General features: G+C 44.3%; 1 protein-coding gene across 2 annotated transcripts; it reads left to right on the top strand.

Moving 5' to 3' along the window:
- The first annotated feature begins 642 nt into the window (after window positions 1–642).
- On the top strand, window positions 643–17,213 carry LOC106603205 (GRB10-interacting GYF protein 1). 2 transcript variants are annotated; one of them, XM_014196546.2, is made up of 25 exons: window positions 643–946; window positions 4,402–4,824; window positions 5,038–5,102; window positions 5,724–5,771; window positions 5,894–6,023; window positions 6,414–6,509; window positions 6,721–6,838; window positions 8,390–8,504; window positions 8,669–8,877; window positions 8,973–9,157; window positions 9,256–9,358; window positions 9,456–9,611; window positions 9,765–9,913; window positions 10,048–10,282; window positions 10,449–10,615; window positions 10,888–10,985; window positions 11,059–11,159; window positions 11,659–11,732; window positions 11,818–12,159; window positions 12,486–12,661; window positions 12,801–12,958; window positions 13,105–13,274; window positions 14,752–14,814; window positions 14,958–15,063; window positions 15,288–17,213. In XM_014196546.2, the coding sequence occupies exons 3-25, from the start codon at window positions 5,068–5,070 to the stop codon at window positions 15,353–15,355; spliced, it is 3,102 nt and encodes a 1,033-aa protein (XP_014052021.1). In that variant the 5' UTR covers window positions 643–946; window positions 4,402–4,824; window positions 5,038–5,067; the 3' UTR covers window positions 15,356–17,213. The 2 variants fall into 2 exon arrangements, with proteins under 2 accessions (XP_014052021.1, XP_014052016.1); XM_014196541.2 differs by having other exon boundaries at window positions 10,449–10,648.
- The last annotated feature ends 435 nt before the right edge of the window (window positions 17,214–17,648 follow it).

Raw genomic sequence — 17,648 nt, 5'->3', positions numbered from 1 at the left:
GTGTGAGTGAGTGAGAGAGAGAGAGAGAGAGAGAGAGAGAGAGAGAGAGAGAGAATACTGCCCACAAAATGAGGTGGAAACTGAGATGCACTTCCTAAACTCCTGCCAAATGTATAACCATATTAGAGACACATATTTCCCTCAGATTACACCAGTCAACCAAGAATTTGAAAACAAAACCAATTTTGATAAACTCCCATATCTATTGAGTGAAAAAATACAGTGTGCCATCACAGCAGCAAAATGTGTGACCTGTTGCCACAAGAAAAGGGCAACCAGTGAAGAACAAATACCACTGTAAATACACCCCATATTTATGTTGATTTATTTTCCCTTTTGTGCTTTAACTATTTTCACATTGTTACAACTCTGTATATAGCAATAATATGACATTTGAAATGTCCATATTCCTTTGGAACTTTTGTGAGTGTAATATTTATTGTTTATTTTTCATTTCACTTTTGTTTATAATTTATTTCACTTGCTTTGGCACTGTAAACATATGTTTCCCATGCCAATAAAGCCGTTTGAATTGAATTGAGAGGCATGTTTATCCCACTCCAGTCCGAGAGGTGGCGGTAATGCACCAATAACTAGTTTGTCCATCGCGCGAATTCTTGACAGAAGAAAAAAACACAGCTGTCAAATGAAGCAAGGAGGGCGGCCATTTTTTTAAAACACAAACAAGAAGAGAAAGCGAGTTGTGAAAATATTCGCAGCGAATGTTGGTCAGAGGAAAGTATAGCTAATTAATCAAACGTTCAAAAAATAGTGAAAGGAAGTAACATTAAGATATACAGATCGTTGCGAAATACACGTATATGTTAACTGGATTTAACTAGCTACATTTCAATTTCGGAAAATTTGCAGCTACCAGCTAGCTAGGTTGTAGCTGGCTAGCTGGCTACTTGGCTGGCTAGCTAGTGCGACCAGCTTTCAACGAAAGGTGAGTGTCGAATTTGGAGCAATTATGTACGCAAACGTTTTCTTCTACAATGGAATAAATTGCAATGTTTACTGCTTTGAATAAATTGCAATGTTTACTGCTTAGAATAATCTAACGTTAGTTCTCCTTTTTTTCATGCTGGATTGTGTCAAGATAGTTAACGTCCGCACACTGTGCAGCAATGTTAGCTACGTTAGGTAGTTAGCTTGTTTACTAACGAATGCCTAACGTTAGCTAGGAAAAGGTACAGGCCAAAGCCGCGGGCTAAAGTTGAGATGTAGCCTGCGCGAACCGAGTGGGCGGAGTGGATGAAGTGCTGCTCACTGCTTTCCATTGTTAATCCTCTAACTACTTACCTCTTATTCAAATTAGATAGATAGCTACACATACGGTGGTACATTTTAGCAAGCTGGTTCAATTAACTAAATGCTCTGACGCCACTTCATATTAAACTGAAATGTTCACTGACATGCTTCTATTATCTGAAGTGATTTGTTCGATTGTGTAAATAGCTAACTGACAAGTTAGCTAAGAGTAAGATGGTTAGCCAAGGTAGCTAATTGTAGCTGACTGAATCAATCCATGGTGAAGGAACTCCACAACAACGGAGTGGAGCAGAGACCAGGCTTTGGATTTATGCTCCGTGTACAGCGATTCGCACAAGGTAAATACAAAAAAAAATATCTATGATTAAATGCTTACTTTGTACGTATGTTTCTCCTCTGTGGTTGCATGCCACCGACTGTTGATATTCAACTGGCATTTGCACAGAGTTGCCATCTTGGAGCAACAGTAACCTAACAGTTGTATTTGATTAACATTTTATTGATGTAACAATGGATTTCAGAAAACAAAGGTACCTAACTACAGAGGACAAACATAGGTACAAGGTAAGTGTTTCATAATAAAGTACTGACCTTGGCCGAATCGATGTAGTCTCAGCTGAATTCCACAAAGCCTGGTTTCTGCGCCACTCGGCTTTGGAGTTCATCAGAAACTTCCTTCACTGGAGTTTAGTCGGCCAATTTAATTGAAGTTAATAGATAACACCACTATTGCATTGAGTGCATTTTAGCTTTGCTAACTTTTATTTGAGCTAAATTTACATTTAAGTCATTTAGCAGACGCTCTTATCCAGAGAAAATAAATGGCAACGTTTGTGTATCGTCTCTGAAAAACCAGCTGGTTGTGACATGTTTGTTATTGCAAAGTTAGCCAGCTAGCTAACTTAACTAGCCTATGTGTTAGTGTTTAGTTGGCATAGTTAGCTAGCTACTTTAGTTGGCTCTGAATAGTTTACAAACCGACGTCAGGGTTAATGAAGTTGGCCTTCATCTCAATAGTGTGTGATTGCGGCCCACAATTTGGGGTGTTCCTGCACGTAGGCATTCCTGCATCATTCAGGAACCCCCCGGCGTTTGTGCCTGTGTTTAAGTGACACTTGATATTTTGGATTTCCCCTGATTGTCAATGTGATTTAATGTGGTTCAAACAGGAAATAAAAGTATTATCAAGGTTTTTCGTTTAGGCTGTCATTGTAGTATAATGTGCAATGTTTTACCTTAAAATGTATGTGTAATCTGTTGTTAGATAGCAGATGTAACAGATATACCAGCCACCAACCCCTCTCTTTATCAAAGCTGTGAGGAAATGATGTACTACATAAACAGACCCAAATGCCCTCTCCGTAATGTTAACAGAACTGCGGGAAAGCAGTGGTCAGCAGGCGGGGGCGAAGGACAGTCTACCTGTGTCCTGGCTAGCGAACTACCGGTGTTGCTCCCGTCTGTATAACGTTACCAGAGCACGTGCTTAAAATGGGCCAATAAACGTATAAAAGGGGTTCAAAAACCCCCTCGTGCAGGAACGCCCTGACTTGTGGGCCGCAATCACGATACTCAGTGGAGTTGAGTGGTGAGACGACTACATCGACTCGGTATCGGTCCATACTTGAAAAAATGTCCGTTCTACCTATGTTTGTCCTGTTTTCTTTCAGTTCTGCAATCTGTCGTTTTTGATAACTTAATTCTATTTGACCTGTGTCAAATTGCACCGTGCAATGACAGGGCTGATCCTTTTGCGTTAACAATGGCTCCCTTGCTGGAGTTTGTGTAAAATGCTATTTTTTTATCAACCTACAGATTGCAGCATCCGAAGGAGAGAAAAAAAAAAGTTACAGGACAAATAGGTACACATGAAAGAATGGACATTTTTACAAGTATCAACTGATACACTTGATAGTAGTAGGAGGTAGGCTTCACTCTGCCAAAACTCATCTCCTCGCCACTCAACTCCATTAAGCATCGCGTAGTATGGATGCGCATTTGAAGTAATTTTACTATTCAAATAATGTCAGAATTGCTTAGCTGAAACATGATAAAAAAAATACAATCAACTTTGTTTAAACTTGTTTGCTGCATAGCGGGGGGGGGTATAATTTGTGGAACAGGAGTCTGTTCCAAAAACTTCGTAAATAACCAGGTTGCCAACATACAATGCATACAAAGTTGTATAGCGGCAGAATAAGATGCCAGGTGGGCAATTTTGGTGAGTTTTTCACTCGCCACGTTTATTCAGAAAAATGTCTGTCCTCACTTATGAATAAGCTACGTGGTGAGTTGATGCCTATTCGGCAGCTAGTTAGCTAGGTGACTTGATCATGCTACTTTGTATGCATTGTTTGTTGGCATACTTGTTATTTATGAAGTTTTTGGAACAGATTCCTGTTGGAACGTTCCACAAATTATACTTACCCAGCAGCCGGAATTGGCAGGGACCTGCCTGTGGTGTGTGCATGGGAGAGAGAAAAAGTAGTCACTGACTCGAGCTTGTTAGACAACCTATGACATTTTCAAGTTTGTCTATCGTCCCATCTGGCAGTGCCTGTCTTTAATGTATCAAATCCATGTAAATAAAAATACTCTAAAATAGCCAGGTGTTAGCTAGTTGAGGATATTTTGCTACACTCCCTGTCCGTATCTACAACAACTCCATTCAGATTAAACACCTGTCGGTTACTGGTTGTAGCCTACTCTTTCTCATTTAGCTGATTCCGTAATTTACATTACATTTAGCATTGATTAGTTATCTCCCACTTTACATTGCTACACATGGAGCCTCTGACTGTGGTGCCAACAACAAGCTACATGGGTGAAACCTGTGTAGGCTGTACGGTATGTCTTTTTATGGGGCGCAGGTCACAACTAACGGTGTAGTTGCGAATTCTTAGCTAGCCCTTTATCTAAGCAAGGAGAAATGTACTGCACAGTGGTCACGTACAAACGGTCAATGAAATGTATGCTACTAAAGTGAAAACCCTTCTCGGTTCTAATAATCCTCTCTACCTTTCTGCAGATTTGGTCAGTATTCTTTGGATGCTGAACACTCAATTTGCCATTTGTGAACACTGACATGAATATCTTGTTCTCTCTGTCGCTCGCTCTCTGTTTCCCCAGGTGTTTGGCGGAAAGGGAGGGAAAATAGACTCTGAGGAAATAATCAAGCAGGAGTAGGACCGTGAGAAGTGGAAGGAATAATACATGCCTGTGAAGATGACACTTGTCTCTCCCTGTGCAGCCGCTGTTCTTCACAATATTGCTTCATAGTAATTATTATGATCAACTCCAATGTTGATGTAATTACTGGTGCGGTTTGTCCATGAGAATTTAGTTTTTGTTTATTTTTGATAGCTGTCACGTTTGGCCAATCCTCCATCACCTCACCCAACTCCTTTCCCTGAGCCTGGCAGCTATTTGCTCAGCATATCAGATTTGTGTGGTCTGAACAATCCCACTCTAAACCACTGCACACAGAAGAACCAAGTAGCCTTTAACGCCCTCATCGAATCTGGACGAAACTGGTCCAGTCCCCTGGACAAGGTTAGAGTGCTACTCACTCTGTAAAGTTGCCCAGACAGATTGTGAGAACCTTGTCATAGATGTGGATGTTGGGGATGTATGTTATTTGGGACAAGTCTTTGAACTGTAGTACAATATATAGTTTTTATTACTCCTGAAGTGGACAGTTGATTGTATGATTATGTGGCTCCATGTCATGATATGGTCTGACTGACACCCATGTTGTGTCAACAGAAGCCTTGAGCTCCAGTTGAAGAGAGGAGTATGACTGCTGAAACACTTAACTTCGGCCCAGAATGGTGACGCATCTCTTCCTTCTCTAACGTAGTCATTCCTTTTTCCTCCCTGCTTACCTTCCTAGCCCATAAACAACTCTTGTTTTTCATTGACTTGCTCTTATGTCAGTAAATTAAAGCACATCTTCAATATTTTAGGGCCCTATATTACTCCCCGTCTTTCACGTCTCTCCTCCCCCATTACTCCCCGTCTTTCACGTCTCTCCTCCCCCATTACTCCCCGTCTTTCTCATCTCTCCTCCCTCCTTTCTTCCTCATTTACTCAACACCAGCCAACACACTGCATTCTTTCCTTCCACATTTTCTCCTTCCCCATTGTCTTGTTTTCAGAGTGAGTGCATGATCTGTCATTTTAAATTTGAATGTAAAGAAAATAAATCCATTTTGTTTTCAACTTGTATATAGCGAAGTTGCCTCCAGTTCTCCTTGAGAAATGCCTCACTCGGGATGTTTTTGCAACTTGGACTTCTCCTCATCCCTCCAATCATTCAATAGAACACTACAAACATAAATTCTTGCTATGTTGCCAACAACTCGACATATCCAGATTGTACTAAAAGCTAATCCTCACCCGTGGTGTATTGTGTACTGTATTTTCATTTTGCTCCTGCTTGTTGCCCTTAGTTGTCTAGGGGAAGATAATGGGCGATGCATATCCAACCTAAACTTGAGGTGAAGATAAATAAATGGATATGCTCATACACATGGCCCAGTACTATTATGTCAGTAATAATGATTGCATTAAAAGTGTTACTGATGCATGGATTGTACTTATGCTGATTTCTTGTCCCCAGGCTCCGTGCACTATCCAGAGGGGGGAGTGTGACGACCCCCCCTCCTTCTCCAGCCATGCCAAAGTCCAAGCTGGCTGATTACCGCTATGGCCGCGAGGAGATGCTAGCACTTTATATCAAAGATAACAAGGTGAGCTTATGTACAGTAATGTGTGATTCACTCTTTCAATGAGGATTCCAATACAGGTGTTTATATTAAAGATTGCTGGCTGGCTATGACTAATGGATATGAAGTAGTGCTGCGACGATGCCAGTATTCCGATATTTTTTTCCCATGGCAAAAAGGACAACACGAAGCAGACAACTCTTTGGTCTTTTAAAAACCTGCTCTATGCAAAATATTGTGTGCTTAAACTTGGAAAATATGCCTCTGGATGACCATGTTTGTTTCCCACAATAGGGCTGCTTTCTTGACGTTAAGTCCGCTTCGTGTTTTGTTTCCTTGCCACGATACTAACGAGTATCACGATACTGGTATCGTCCCAGCCCTAGTATGAAGTAAAGCAAACTGTGTTGTCAGCCCCCAGAGGACATGCAGGATAAGGAGTTTGCTGCTATCATGCAGGATGAGCCTGTGCAGCCTTTGGCCCTGGAGCCTCTAACTGAGGAGGAGCAGGTGAGACTGCAGGAGATATAGGAGCTGTTAGTGAGTCAGAGGTTCACCGCTTTGATGCACTGAAGCATTTGGCCAGGATCAACTCTCTCAAATCTCAGCTCTTAGATGCTACTTCTACCCACAATGTGCTGATCAGATCCTGCTTCACTGTAGGTTGACAAAACGCCATTCAGCGTTAATGTCATCGACCCTCCTGCCTTTTGTCCTGCAGAGAAACTTCTCCATGTCTGTGAACAGTGTGGCTGTGCTGAGGCTGATGGGAAAGGGAGGCGGGTCTGCCCCTGTAGGCGTGGCTAGGGGCCGTGGAGGATGCAACAGAGGAGGTAGAGGTCAGTCACCACCTGAAGTGATCAGGACGGTGCAACTCTACAAATAGAAATGTATTCACTAACCAGCAGATCAGACCCACTAGCTTACAGCTGCACTAGGGTTGGACAGGCTTCTTGTCTAGATTAAAACACTGTGGCGCCGGTGTGAGATGGCTCGGAAAACACACTTCGATCCAGGGATGAGAAATGCATTGTACTCTGAATTGTCCCATTAACCTCTACGGGATTGATGCCCCTAAACCGGGACGGTTGTTACTAACGTGCGCTAATGTGACTAGAATGTTGTATGCAACAGCCAATTTTCCGGGACATAGACATGTCTTTTATGTGGGCAGAAAGCTTCAATTCTTCTTAATCAACTGCAGTGTCCAATTAACAGTAGCTATTACAGTGAAAAAATACCATGCTTTTGTTTGAGAGTCCACAACACAACTTATCAAGGCGACTTGTTTGACGCATTTACCTCTGAAGGTAAATAATGTACTTCAATAATCTTGCTCTGATTTGTCATCCAGAGGGTCCCAGAGATAAAATGTATCAGTTTTGTTTGATAAAATATATTTTTATGTTCAAATGTTGGAACTGGGGTCTACAGTTTGACCCCACTGCTGTCTCTGGCTCCACATCCACCCCGCCCAGCCATCTAGATGTGTATAAGCTAATGATCCATCATGTATGACATTCCTGGGAGTGTGTAAACTTAATGTTTTATTACCATAGTGTTTTGTATGTTCTCTATACTTATGTACTTAAATGTATCAATTGACCAATTCGGCACATTTGGGACAACTCCTGGCAGACTTTGTACAAAATATTGTGTAGTAATGAAATCTGGTTCAGTCTGAAACTTTGCACACGCACTGCTGTCGTCTGCTGGCCAAAATCTAAATTACCTCTTGCATTTCAATGATCATTTAAAAAAAATACGCATGTTTTTTGTTTTGTATTATATTTGACCACATCTGTTATATTCTCCTACATTCATTTCACAATGCCACAAACGTCAGTGTTTCCTTTCAAATGCTATCAAGAATATGCATGTCCTTGCAACAGGCAGTTAGATTTGGGTATGTAATTTGAGGCGAAAATTGAAAAAAAGGGAACGAATCTCTTACACCGAGATTGAATGACTGCTTGATTATTTGGAAAATTGCCCTTTTCGTTGTAATGCTTGGTAGCAGAAGCCACAGCAGTCATTTTGGAAATGGCAGTGTCAGCCAATCATCTCCTTTGTTGTTCAATGCGACATGGCATTCCATAATGGCTGCTGTGGCTACTGCTGACTATCATGAGGATGAAAAGGGCAGTTTATTTAACTTGCAGTCGTTCAATCTCCTCAGTGTAACAGTTGGGATAATGGGACAACTTGGAGTACAGCGCAATTCTCATTCTTGGATTGAGATACGTTTTCTGCGCCATATCTCACGCCGGCTCTGCGGTTTCTTTATCTACACAGGAACCCTGTCTGACCCTAGTGGAGCTGTAAGCAAGCAGGTCAGATCTGCTGGCTATGTATTCTCCTGCTGAATGTGGATTTATGCGTTTGGGTAGGGAGAGGGAGAGGTGAAGGTGCATTCTACCAAAGAGCTCCTGGATGTCCTGAGGAAGGAGAGGTGGGCTTCGGTCGTGGCCGAGAAATGCTCCGCAGCCAAAGCTGGGATGACCGGTAGGCTCACTGTCCATGTTGCTTTCATTGTCCTAAACTACACTGCCCTCACCCCCAGATGGTTATCATTCAATCATATTGATGGTTATTGTGTATGTTTAGTTTTCCATATTCTACACTGAAGGTCTTAAACTATCCCGTTAACCTGTCTTTCCTTCTGTCAGAGCTGAGAGGCCAAGGTTTGAGAAGCCAATCAGATGTGCTGAAGTAGTGCGTCCAGGATTTGAAGAGGCGGGGTCTCTGGGCAGGAAGGACTCCTGGCGTGCTGACAGCGACAACTGGCGTACCCTCCGAGAGGAGGAGGAAGAGGCAGCAGCAGCAGCAACAGGAGGAGAGCAGCCAGCCTGGAGAGTTGCAGGATCCCGCCGTGATGGTACATACACGCATATAACCACTCATACACCCTCTACCCAGAATGCATTTGTGCATGTTTCCCCATGTCTGATGGAGACTCCCTCAACAACACAGATGGAGGTCCTCGTTCTGCAGGCTGGCGTGATCGTGGCGGCCGGAGGAAGTTTGAGTTTGACTTCCGTGATGGTGAGGGCCCCCGTAGGGAATCCGACAGGGACGGCCTTCCTGAGTGGTGCACCGACGAGGAGGATGGAGAGATGGGAACCTTTGACTCCTCTGGGGCCTTCATGTGCATCAAGGTGCGTGTGTCTGTTGGCCTGTGTGTCATGTTTGTCAGTGTGTGTATTTGCATGTTATTTGTAAGTCTATTCTGAGCCTCTCGTGCTTGTCCAAGCAGAAAGACTGTAAGGACACCATCACTGAAGAGGATCTGGAGTTTGAAGCTCTGGAGGAAGACGACGAGAATGATCAGGGAGGCAAGGACAACTACGATGACCGAGGTGAGACTGGATGCTTTCCCTGGCTTTAGTAAAACAATTAACAGAAGACATTTTATGCACTTATAGAAGACCTTCTCCCTCTATTCCTTTCATCTAGATGAATGTGAAGCAGCAGGTGAGGGAGAAGATAAGTACAAGACTCCTTCTCCTCCTGCCATCTCTGGCTCTCCACCCTCAGACCCTCTTCCTGCCCCCTGCGCCACACAGGCACCCATCTCCCATCCCTCCAAAACGAACCATGTGCCCGCTGAAGGTAAATATTGAATTATTGATGTTGTGAAGCATCTTCACTGTGTTGTGTGTTCATCAGTTGGTATCTGCTCCAGAAGATGTTTCACCTGCAGTAGTGGCCCCATTACAGTAGTACATGTCTCATCCTCTACCCCTGTTCTCTCTGGTCTCACAGGTTGCCCACTTCCAGGGAGTGGTGCACAGCTCAGCCCAGACCCCCCCTCCACCACCACCTCCAGCCTGATGCCTCCTCCCTCCGGATCTCTCCTCCCCTCAACAGGGGGAGAAGCGGAGGAGGACGAGGGCATGAAGCACCTGCAACAGGTACGAGGCGGGTTGCATTACCCTGTAAATTTGATTGGACGTTCAATACCGAATCTATTGTCAGGCTTAGGATTACGCTTGTATACTGGGGGAATGTGTGACGTGGATGTTCATATTTGTTTTCTCCCTTATAGGAGGCTGAAAAGATGGTGGCCTCACTGCAGGACACGTCCCTTGAGGAGGAGTGTTTCACTCAAGCACTACAGGAGAGCCACACAGTCACCTCTCACACACACCCAGCCCCACACTCACACACGCACGCCGCTGGACACACACACTCTCACTCGACCCATAGGGACTGTGCCCTGCCCCTCTCCCACGAGGCAGCCATGAAGTGGTTCTATAAGGACCCCCAGGGAGAGATCCAAGGTAGACATGTGCATTTTTAGATGTATACGTGCGCACTGCACTCACTTTCAGTGATTTATTTTTTACTTTTATAAACATATCACTACTTGTTGCTTATATTTTACAGATACTTTATCACATTGTCATCTTGGTTTGTCATAACCATGTCTTCCCTCCCCCGGGCCAGGTCCCTTCTCCACGGTGGAGATGTGTGAGTGGTTCCAGGCCGGCTACTTCACCATGACCCTGCTGGTAAAGAGGGGTTGTGATGAGGGCTTCCAACCCCTGGGTGATGTCATCAAAATGTGGGGCCGCGTGCCCTTCTCCCCCGGCCCCTCTCCCCCGCCCCTCCTGGTGAGACAGCCCCCACCATCTCGGGGGTCCTCTGTGAGTCAACGAGCACACGTCTGTCTGGGTGTTTCTTGTTTCTGTTCACTGGTTCACTTATTTTCTGTGAGGAATTTATAGCAGGGTACCTCAGTGTCCTAGGCAAAATCTACTGAAGAGCTCCTGTAGCTGTAACATGTCTATCAGAGCAGATAATCAGTAGCATATTGGTGTGCTTGGGTTGTCTGGAGCTGTGGTACGGTCAGTATGGTAACCCTGTAGGTCATGTTATTCTCTAGGCCAATATGGACCAGGAGCTGCTGAAGAAACATTTGGAGCAGGCAGCCACTGCAGCTCTATACCATCAACTACAGATGAGGTTCCAGCACATGAACAGGTAGAGAGAGACACACACACACACACACACACACACACAATGTATGTGAGTGTACTAATGTGTGTATTTGCAGGAGTGGAGATTCTAGCATGATGCCCTCGATGAACAGGTCCATGTCAGTACCTGATAATGGGTCCATGTGGGACATGCATACCCCGGCCTCCCAGCAGTCAGGTACTGAAGAGGAACACGATGCATCTTCCCTGCTTCACATACACCTTTATATAAGCACACTTTATACAGATGCGGTCAAATATATATTGGCACCCACGCGTGATTTGCTTTTTCCTCTAGAATAAGTTTGAATTGAAAACTTTTTTTTTGTGTTCAAGCATATTTGATTTACAAATGCATAGGACAACAAAAATCTAAACTCGCATGTAGATTTTTAACTTAAAGTGGCCTGGGTAAAATGTTAACTTATAATTAATTTTGTTGGAGGCAAGTGATTCTCAGCAAGTGTTGTTTATCCTACTTGTAGTCATTTGCAGGTGCCTACATGGTAAAAAATAGCCATTCAACCAGTTTTGAACAGAATATTCTGCTCTGAACTCACTCAATATTTCATATCCGCCCACACTGATGCACCTCAGCTATACATATTTTTATTCACACAGATGTCCTTGTACATATTGTCATTGTATGGCAGTAATGTGTTTGTGGCCCTTTCTAGGTGGTGAGGCCAACCTATGGGACTTAACCATGAGTCATTCCACTCAGGGGCTATCTCTGGAGCAGATACAGAAGGTACCGTCTTAGTTTCGTTTTCTCTCGGTCTCCCTGTCTCTCTCTGTCTGACTCCCTCTCTCTCTGTTCATCTGCTGTACCGCAGCTCCAGGACCGGCGTGAGGCTGAACTCCGGGCCAAGCGAGAGGAGGAGGAGCGGAAGCGGCAGGTCGAGAAGAGGAGGCAGCTGGAGGAACAGAAGAGGCGTGAGGAGGAGGAGCTGTACAGGCGTAAGCAGCAGTGTCGGCAGCAGCAGGAGCTGATCATGAAGCTGCTGCAGCAGACCCAGCCCGGGGCCCCAGGGTGTGTCTCTGGGTCAGGGTGGAGCGGCTCCCAGGCCTCAGCCCTCTCCAAACAAGGCAAGAGCCTCGGCCTGCTGGAGCTGGAGACCGAGAGGCTGCTCAAACAGCAGGCCCAGCACCAGAGGGCCCAGCATCAGAGAGACAGGGTGAGGAGAGACACACAACCCCAAAGGACAGCCCATGTAAACGGACTGTCCTGTCAAGTCTATTCCATTTCAAAGCAGGGATTAATTGACACAAGTAGTAGTTTCCTGAGAAGAAATGTGTAATCTGAGGATATTTATTACAATGCCCATATGAATAAATTACATTTTATTTCCGTGTCAAATCGCCCGTTGGCAAACCCATGGGATTAATTGACACACAAACAACATAACAATAATTCACTGATCATTCAGTCATAATTCTTGTGGTGTTCTCTGCAGTGCGAACAGTAGTGACCCGATGTTCCTCTGTTCTCTCTCTCCCCCAGCATGGAGGCTTGTCTATGGGCCAGTGGGGTGAGGGGTCTGTGAGCATGTGGTCTGGTGGGGGCATGGAGCCCAAAGGCAGCTCTGGAGGGATGGGTGTCTGGGAGGAGGCTGTGAAGAACCAAAACAGCCTCCGCAATATGGGCATGAAGAACAGCCACAGCAGCCCATCTCTCAGGTACTCCTCCCTGTGTGTACGCTCACGCTGTGTGCAAATAAACCTCTGTTTAAAGCCGCGCGTTAACATTTGCATGTAAACTGTTCGATGGCCTGCATTTCTGTATGTGTGTAATGGTCGTTTCCGTGTCCCCCTGCAGTGAGCAGTACATGCTGAGGAAGAAGCGTACAGAGGAGGAGGACAAGCTGCTGAATCTGCTGCAGGGCATGAAGCCCCAGGATGGCTTCACCACCTGGTGTGAACAGATGCTACACGCACTCAACACCTCGGCTAACAACTCCTCCTCCTCACTGGACGGTAACGAACTCACTGCTTTCCTACATCCCTGGATCACTGACCTTCACACCTACACAAACATCTCCTTAGTTGCCCGACTCCAGCACTTGGCCATTCTCTTTCCCCCTGGGGTTAAGTGTAAATGTCTGTTGTCGTCCTCTGAGCAGTGGCAACCATCGTGGCCTACCTGAAGGAGGTGGAGTCTCCCTACGAGGTCCATGACTTTATCCGCTCCTACCTGGGCGACACCGTGGAAGCCAAAGAGTTCGCCAAGCAGTTCCTGGAGCGCCGAGCCAAACAGAAAGCCAACCACCAGAGACAACAGCAGCAACAGCAGGTGTGTGTTGTATGTATTCTGAACAAAAATATAAAGGCAACATGTAAAGTGTTGGTTTCATGAGCTGAATAAAAGATCCCAAAAATGTTCCTTATACACACAAAGCATGTTTCTCTCAAATGTGTTGCATAAATGTGTTTACATCCCTGTTAGTAAGCATTTTTCCTTTGCCAAAATAATCCACCTACCTAATCCACCTGCCACCTATGTGGCATATCAAGAAGCTGATTAAACAGCATGATCATTACACAGGTGCACCTTGTGCAGGGGACAATAAAAGGCCACTCTAAAATGTGCAGTTTTGTCACACAACACAATGCCACAGATGTCTCAAGTTTTGAGGGAGCGTGCAATTGGCATGCTGACTGCAGGAATGTCCACCAGAGCTGTGGCCAGAGAATTTAATGTTAATTTCTCTACCATAAGCCACCTTTGGCAGTATGTCCAACCGGCCTCACAACCACTGACCATGTGTAACCATGCCAGCCCAGGACCTCCACATCCGGATTCATCACCTGCAGGATCATCTGAGACAGCCACCCAGACAGCTGATGAAACTGTGGGTTTGCGCATGCAAAGAATTTCTGCACAGACTGTCAGATACCGTCTCAAGGAAGCTCATCTGCGTGCTCGTCATCCTCACCAGTGTCTTGACCTGACTGCAGTTCGGTGTCGTAACTGACTCCAGTGGACAAATGCTCACCTACGATGACCATTGGCATGCTGGAGAAGTGTGTGCTTCACGGATGAATCCCGGTTTCAACTGTACCAGGCAGATGGCGTCGTGTGGGTGACCGGTTTGCTGATGTCAACATTGTAAACGGAGTGCCCCATGGTGGGGTTATGGTATGGGCCGGCATAAGCTATGGACAATGAGAACAATTGCATTTTATCAATGGAAATTTGAATGCAGAGATACCGTGACGAGATCCTGAGGCCCATTGTCGTGCCATTCATCCGCCGCCTTCACCTCATCTTTCAGCATGTTAATGCACGGCCCAATGTTGCAAGGATCTGAACACAATTCCTGGAAGCTGAAAATGTCTCAATTCTTCCATGGCCTGCATATACTCACCAGACTTGTCACCCATTGAGCATGTTTGGGATGCTCTGGATCGCCGTGTACATCGGCGTGTTCCAGTTTCTGACAATATCCAGCAACTTTGCACAGTCATTGAGGAATGGGACAACAGTCCACAGGCCACAATCAACAGCCTGATCAACTCTATGCGAAGATGTTGTGCTGCATGAGGCAAATGGTGGTCTCACACACACGTGCATACATATTTGTTTTATGTATCTGACCAACAGATGCATATGTTTATTCCCTATTATGTGAAATCCATAGATTAGGGCCTAATTCATTTCAATTGACTGATTTCCTTATGACCTGTAAATTGTTGCATTTTTATTTTGTTCTGTGTGTGTGAATGCGTAGAAGACCTTATCAGTAACCACCATCCCTCTCCCTCACCAGCTAGCAAAAGAAGTTTCGGGGCTGGCCATGAACAACTTTCCTATCCAGGTAGGCTCCGTCCAGGTAGGAACCCTCCTCAGCTCATGACCATTTGGTCATCAACATGCTTTTGTCTTCTTGATGTAATCACATCTATACTCTTCTCATGCTATATACCACTTATTTGAATGAGCAAACCCCTATTACGATGTCCCCTCCCTATGTAGTCCATGTTCCAGGCAGCCCAGATGGGAAAGGGAGGAATGTATGATAGCCAGGCTGCAAAAATGAAGAAACCGACCATGACGCTTCACTCTGACCCTAGCATCTTAGGTATTCAGACACTCAGATGATGATGATAATAATAATAATACACGCAGTACATTTATTAAATGTCTCTTAGCACAGTAAAAAAAGAAACTGTATATGGAGTTGACGTATTGTGTATTTGTGTGTGTATACCGGTAACCTGGGAGAGGGTAACTTTCCAACGGAAAAGTAGTAGATTCCGTATTAGTTGTGGATATAGAGATGAACTGTGGTGTTTTGTCCTGCAGGATATTCATTCCTGGGCGCCGGGGACAGGATGAACCAGGGCGAGATGGAAACAGTGGAGGATTATTGATCCACAGCATCTACCTGAATCCACATGAGGCCTTACATCTGGATTAAAACACTGACTCTCTCACACACACACACACACATTCACCTACACCACACTGACTCCACACACACACACACACACACACACACACACACACACACACACACACACACACATTCACCTACACCACACTGACACACACACACACACACACACACTCACCAACACCCACACAGACAATGACGAATGTGCACTGCTGAGCTACTTTGCCCCCTCATAGATGAGGACCTGGTAAAGTAGTGTTTTCGCTCTCATCTCTGTGGGGTGTGTGGGGGGGGGGCAGAGGAGTACCCTCCTGCACTTCTTACAGTTAAGCACCTTAAACTACACTAATGCACTTTATCACGGGGTTTCAATATTTGAAATGATGTTTTGCCAGTTTGTTTTCTTGTTTTTAGGATGCAAAATGTGCATATTGTGTCTACAATATGAATACACACATGTGGATGTGTGTGTGCAAACATACCTAAGTAAGGAACTTGAGGTTACATCTCCAATAATAATGTGGGGTGATGAGGATTTATTTTGGAAAGTATATTCTTTTTAAAAAGTTTTTATATAAAATGTAAAGCTATAACAAATTGCATTTTATTAAGAAAAAAAACTTGAAGGTTTGCACTTAGAAAAACAAACAAAACTAGTTGTAGATAAGTAGTGGAAGAAAATGTTTCTTTGAATGCTTGTGGGTTTGTGTGGTAGACTTAAAGCCTGCACAATTTTTATTGCTTACAGAGATGCATAAAAAGGCCATGTTTTTACTTTGTTCCATGAAACTTTTTTACTTTGAAGAATGTATGCAATGTGTTCCCATGTCAGATGTATATGAGTGATTGGTAGCCAATGAATGTGTATGTTCTTTTGTACATGGATTCTCTAAGCGAGAGTGGAGAGGGCTCTTTTTCAACCAATCTTTCACCAGCTCCTCATCCCCTAAATGACTTCATGAAGGTCTTTTGCTTTGGTGTCCAGTTACCTGACTGGCCGGTTGTGTTTTGTCATTGGTGCATTGCTGCGCTCATTCTCCTTCATGGTGAGTCACGACGGTCCATGGGCTCTGATTCGCTGATACAACTGTGAAAACAGATCTTATGATTCAAGGCAGATTTCCGAGGTGTATTTTACTGCCGTTAAGTCACTCTCTCTCGTTTAAAGAACCATGAAAAGTTCTGTTTAATCATTCTCTTCCTTGTGGTTATGAGAGTTGGTAAGACCAGAGAAGTCCCTTGCATTTTCCAAGGGGATCTATTGCCTTTAACGACATGTCAGTGTTGAGGTCTTGCTTTCCTGCTTCCAGGCAGTTTTGCAGACGATTGCCACTGCGTATGTTAACCCTAGTATTGATAGCTAGAGTCATGTCTTTTTGTTGCTTTTTGAATAGAATGTCAGTTTTTCAACAAAGTGAAAGTATTTGGACTTGATATGGAGCACTTTTGAGGCTGCTACACTATTGTATTTTTATATTGTTGTTTTAGTTTTTTTTGCCTCTATGGTAATTATTTTTTTACTTTACTTTTTTTTCTGGGGGTGGAAATGAATGTATTCCAAAAACTGAAATGTACAACAGTGCGTCGAGATGAAGCCAGACTTTAAACAAATCTTTTGGAGCTAATGAGTAGAGTTGTGCTGATCAAGTATTAGAATCCCTGAAGATGAACACTGCCTTCTCTTACTGCTCTCTGAGAAACACATCCTAATAAGATGAAGACATCTGTCCACCGCCATGTCGTCCTCGATACAACACACACACACGAGGAACTGGCATGGAAAATGTAGCAGTCGTGTTTTTTATAGAGAAATTGGTCTCCTTTTTATCTTTGAATGTCTGGGTTGCTACTATTCATTAACAATCTCTTGCTTTTCCTCATTGCCTAAATCTTGTGACAATTGAGTTTTTGAAGATGTGGGCAGAGGAATGATCGGTACGTCATCAGCAAACTGAAACAATCTTCGCTTTAACCGGTCTGGATTATATTTTTAATGAAAAAAGAAAGGCCAAAAAAAAGGAGTGGATAATATTTTTTTGGGGGGGGCTGTGATAATGTAATGTGTGGCTAATTTGATGCCATGGGTTGGAGTGAGATGGAGAGAACCTGAGATGGGCAGAGGGGTCAGAAAAGGACTCCTTTCGCCCTCTCTCTCTCCTTGTACCTCCAACAGAGACTTGTTCATCAGGCTGGCCTCCTGGCGTCCTTGTTTTTTGTTTTGTTTTTTTACCCCCCCCCTTAACAAAATGCTGTGCTACATGTCTCATGGG

This window comes from Salmo salar, chromosome ssa04 (genome assembly GCF_905237065.1).
Source record: "Salmo salar chromosome ssa04, Ssal_v3.1, whole genome shotgun sequence".
Classification (NCBI taxonomy): domain Eukaryota; kingdom Metazoa; phylum Chordata; class Actinopteri; order Salmoniformes; family Salmonidae; genus Salmo; species Salmo salar.
This window is presented reverse-complemented; position numbering and strand designations above follow the sequence as displayed.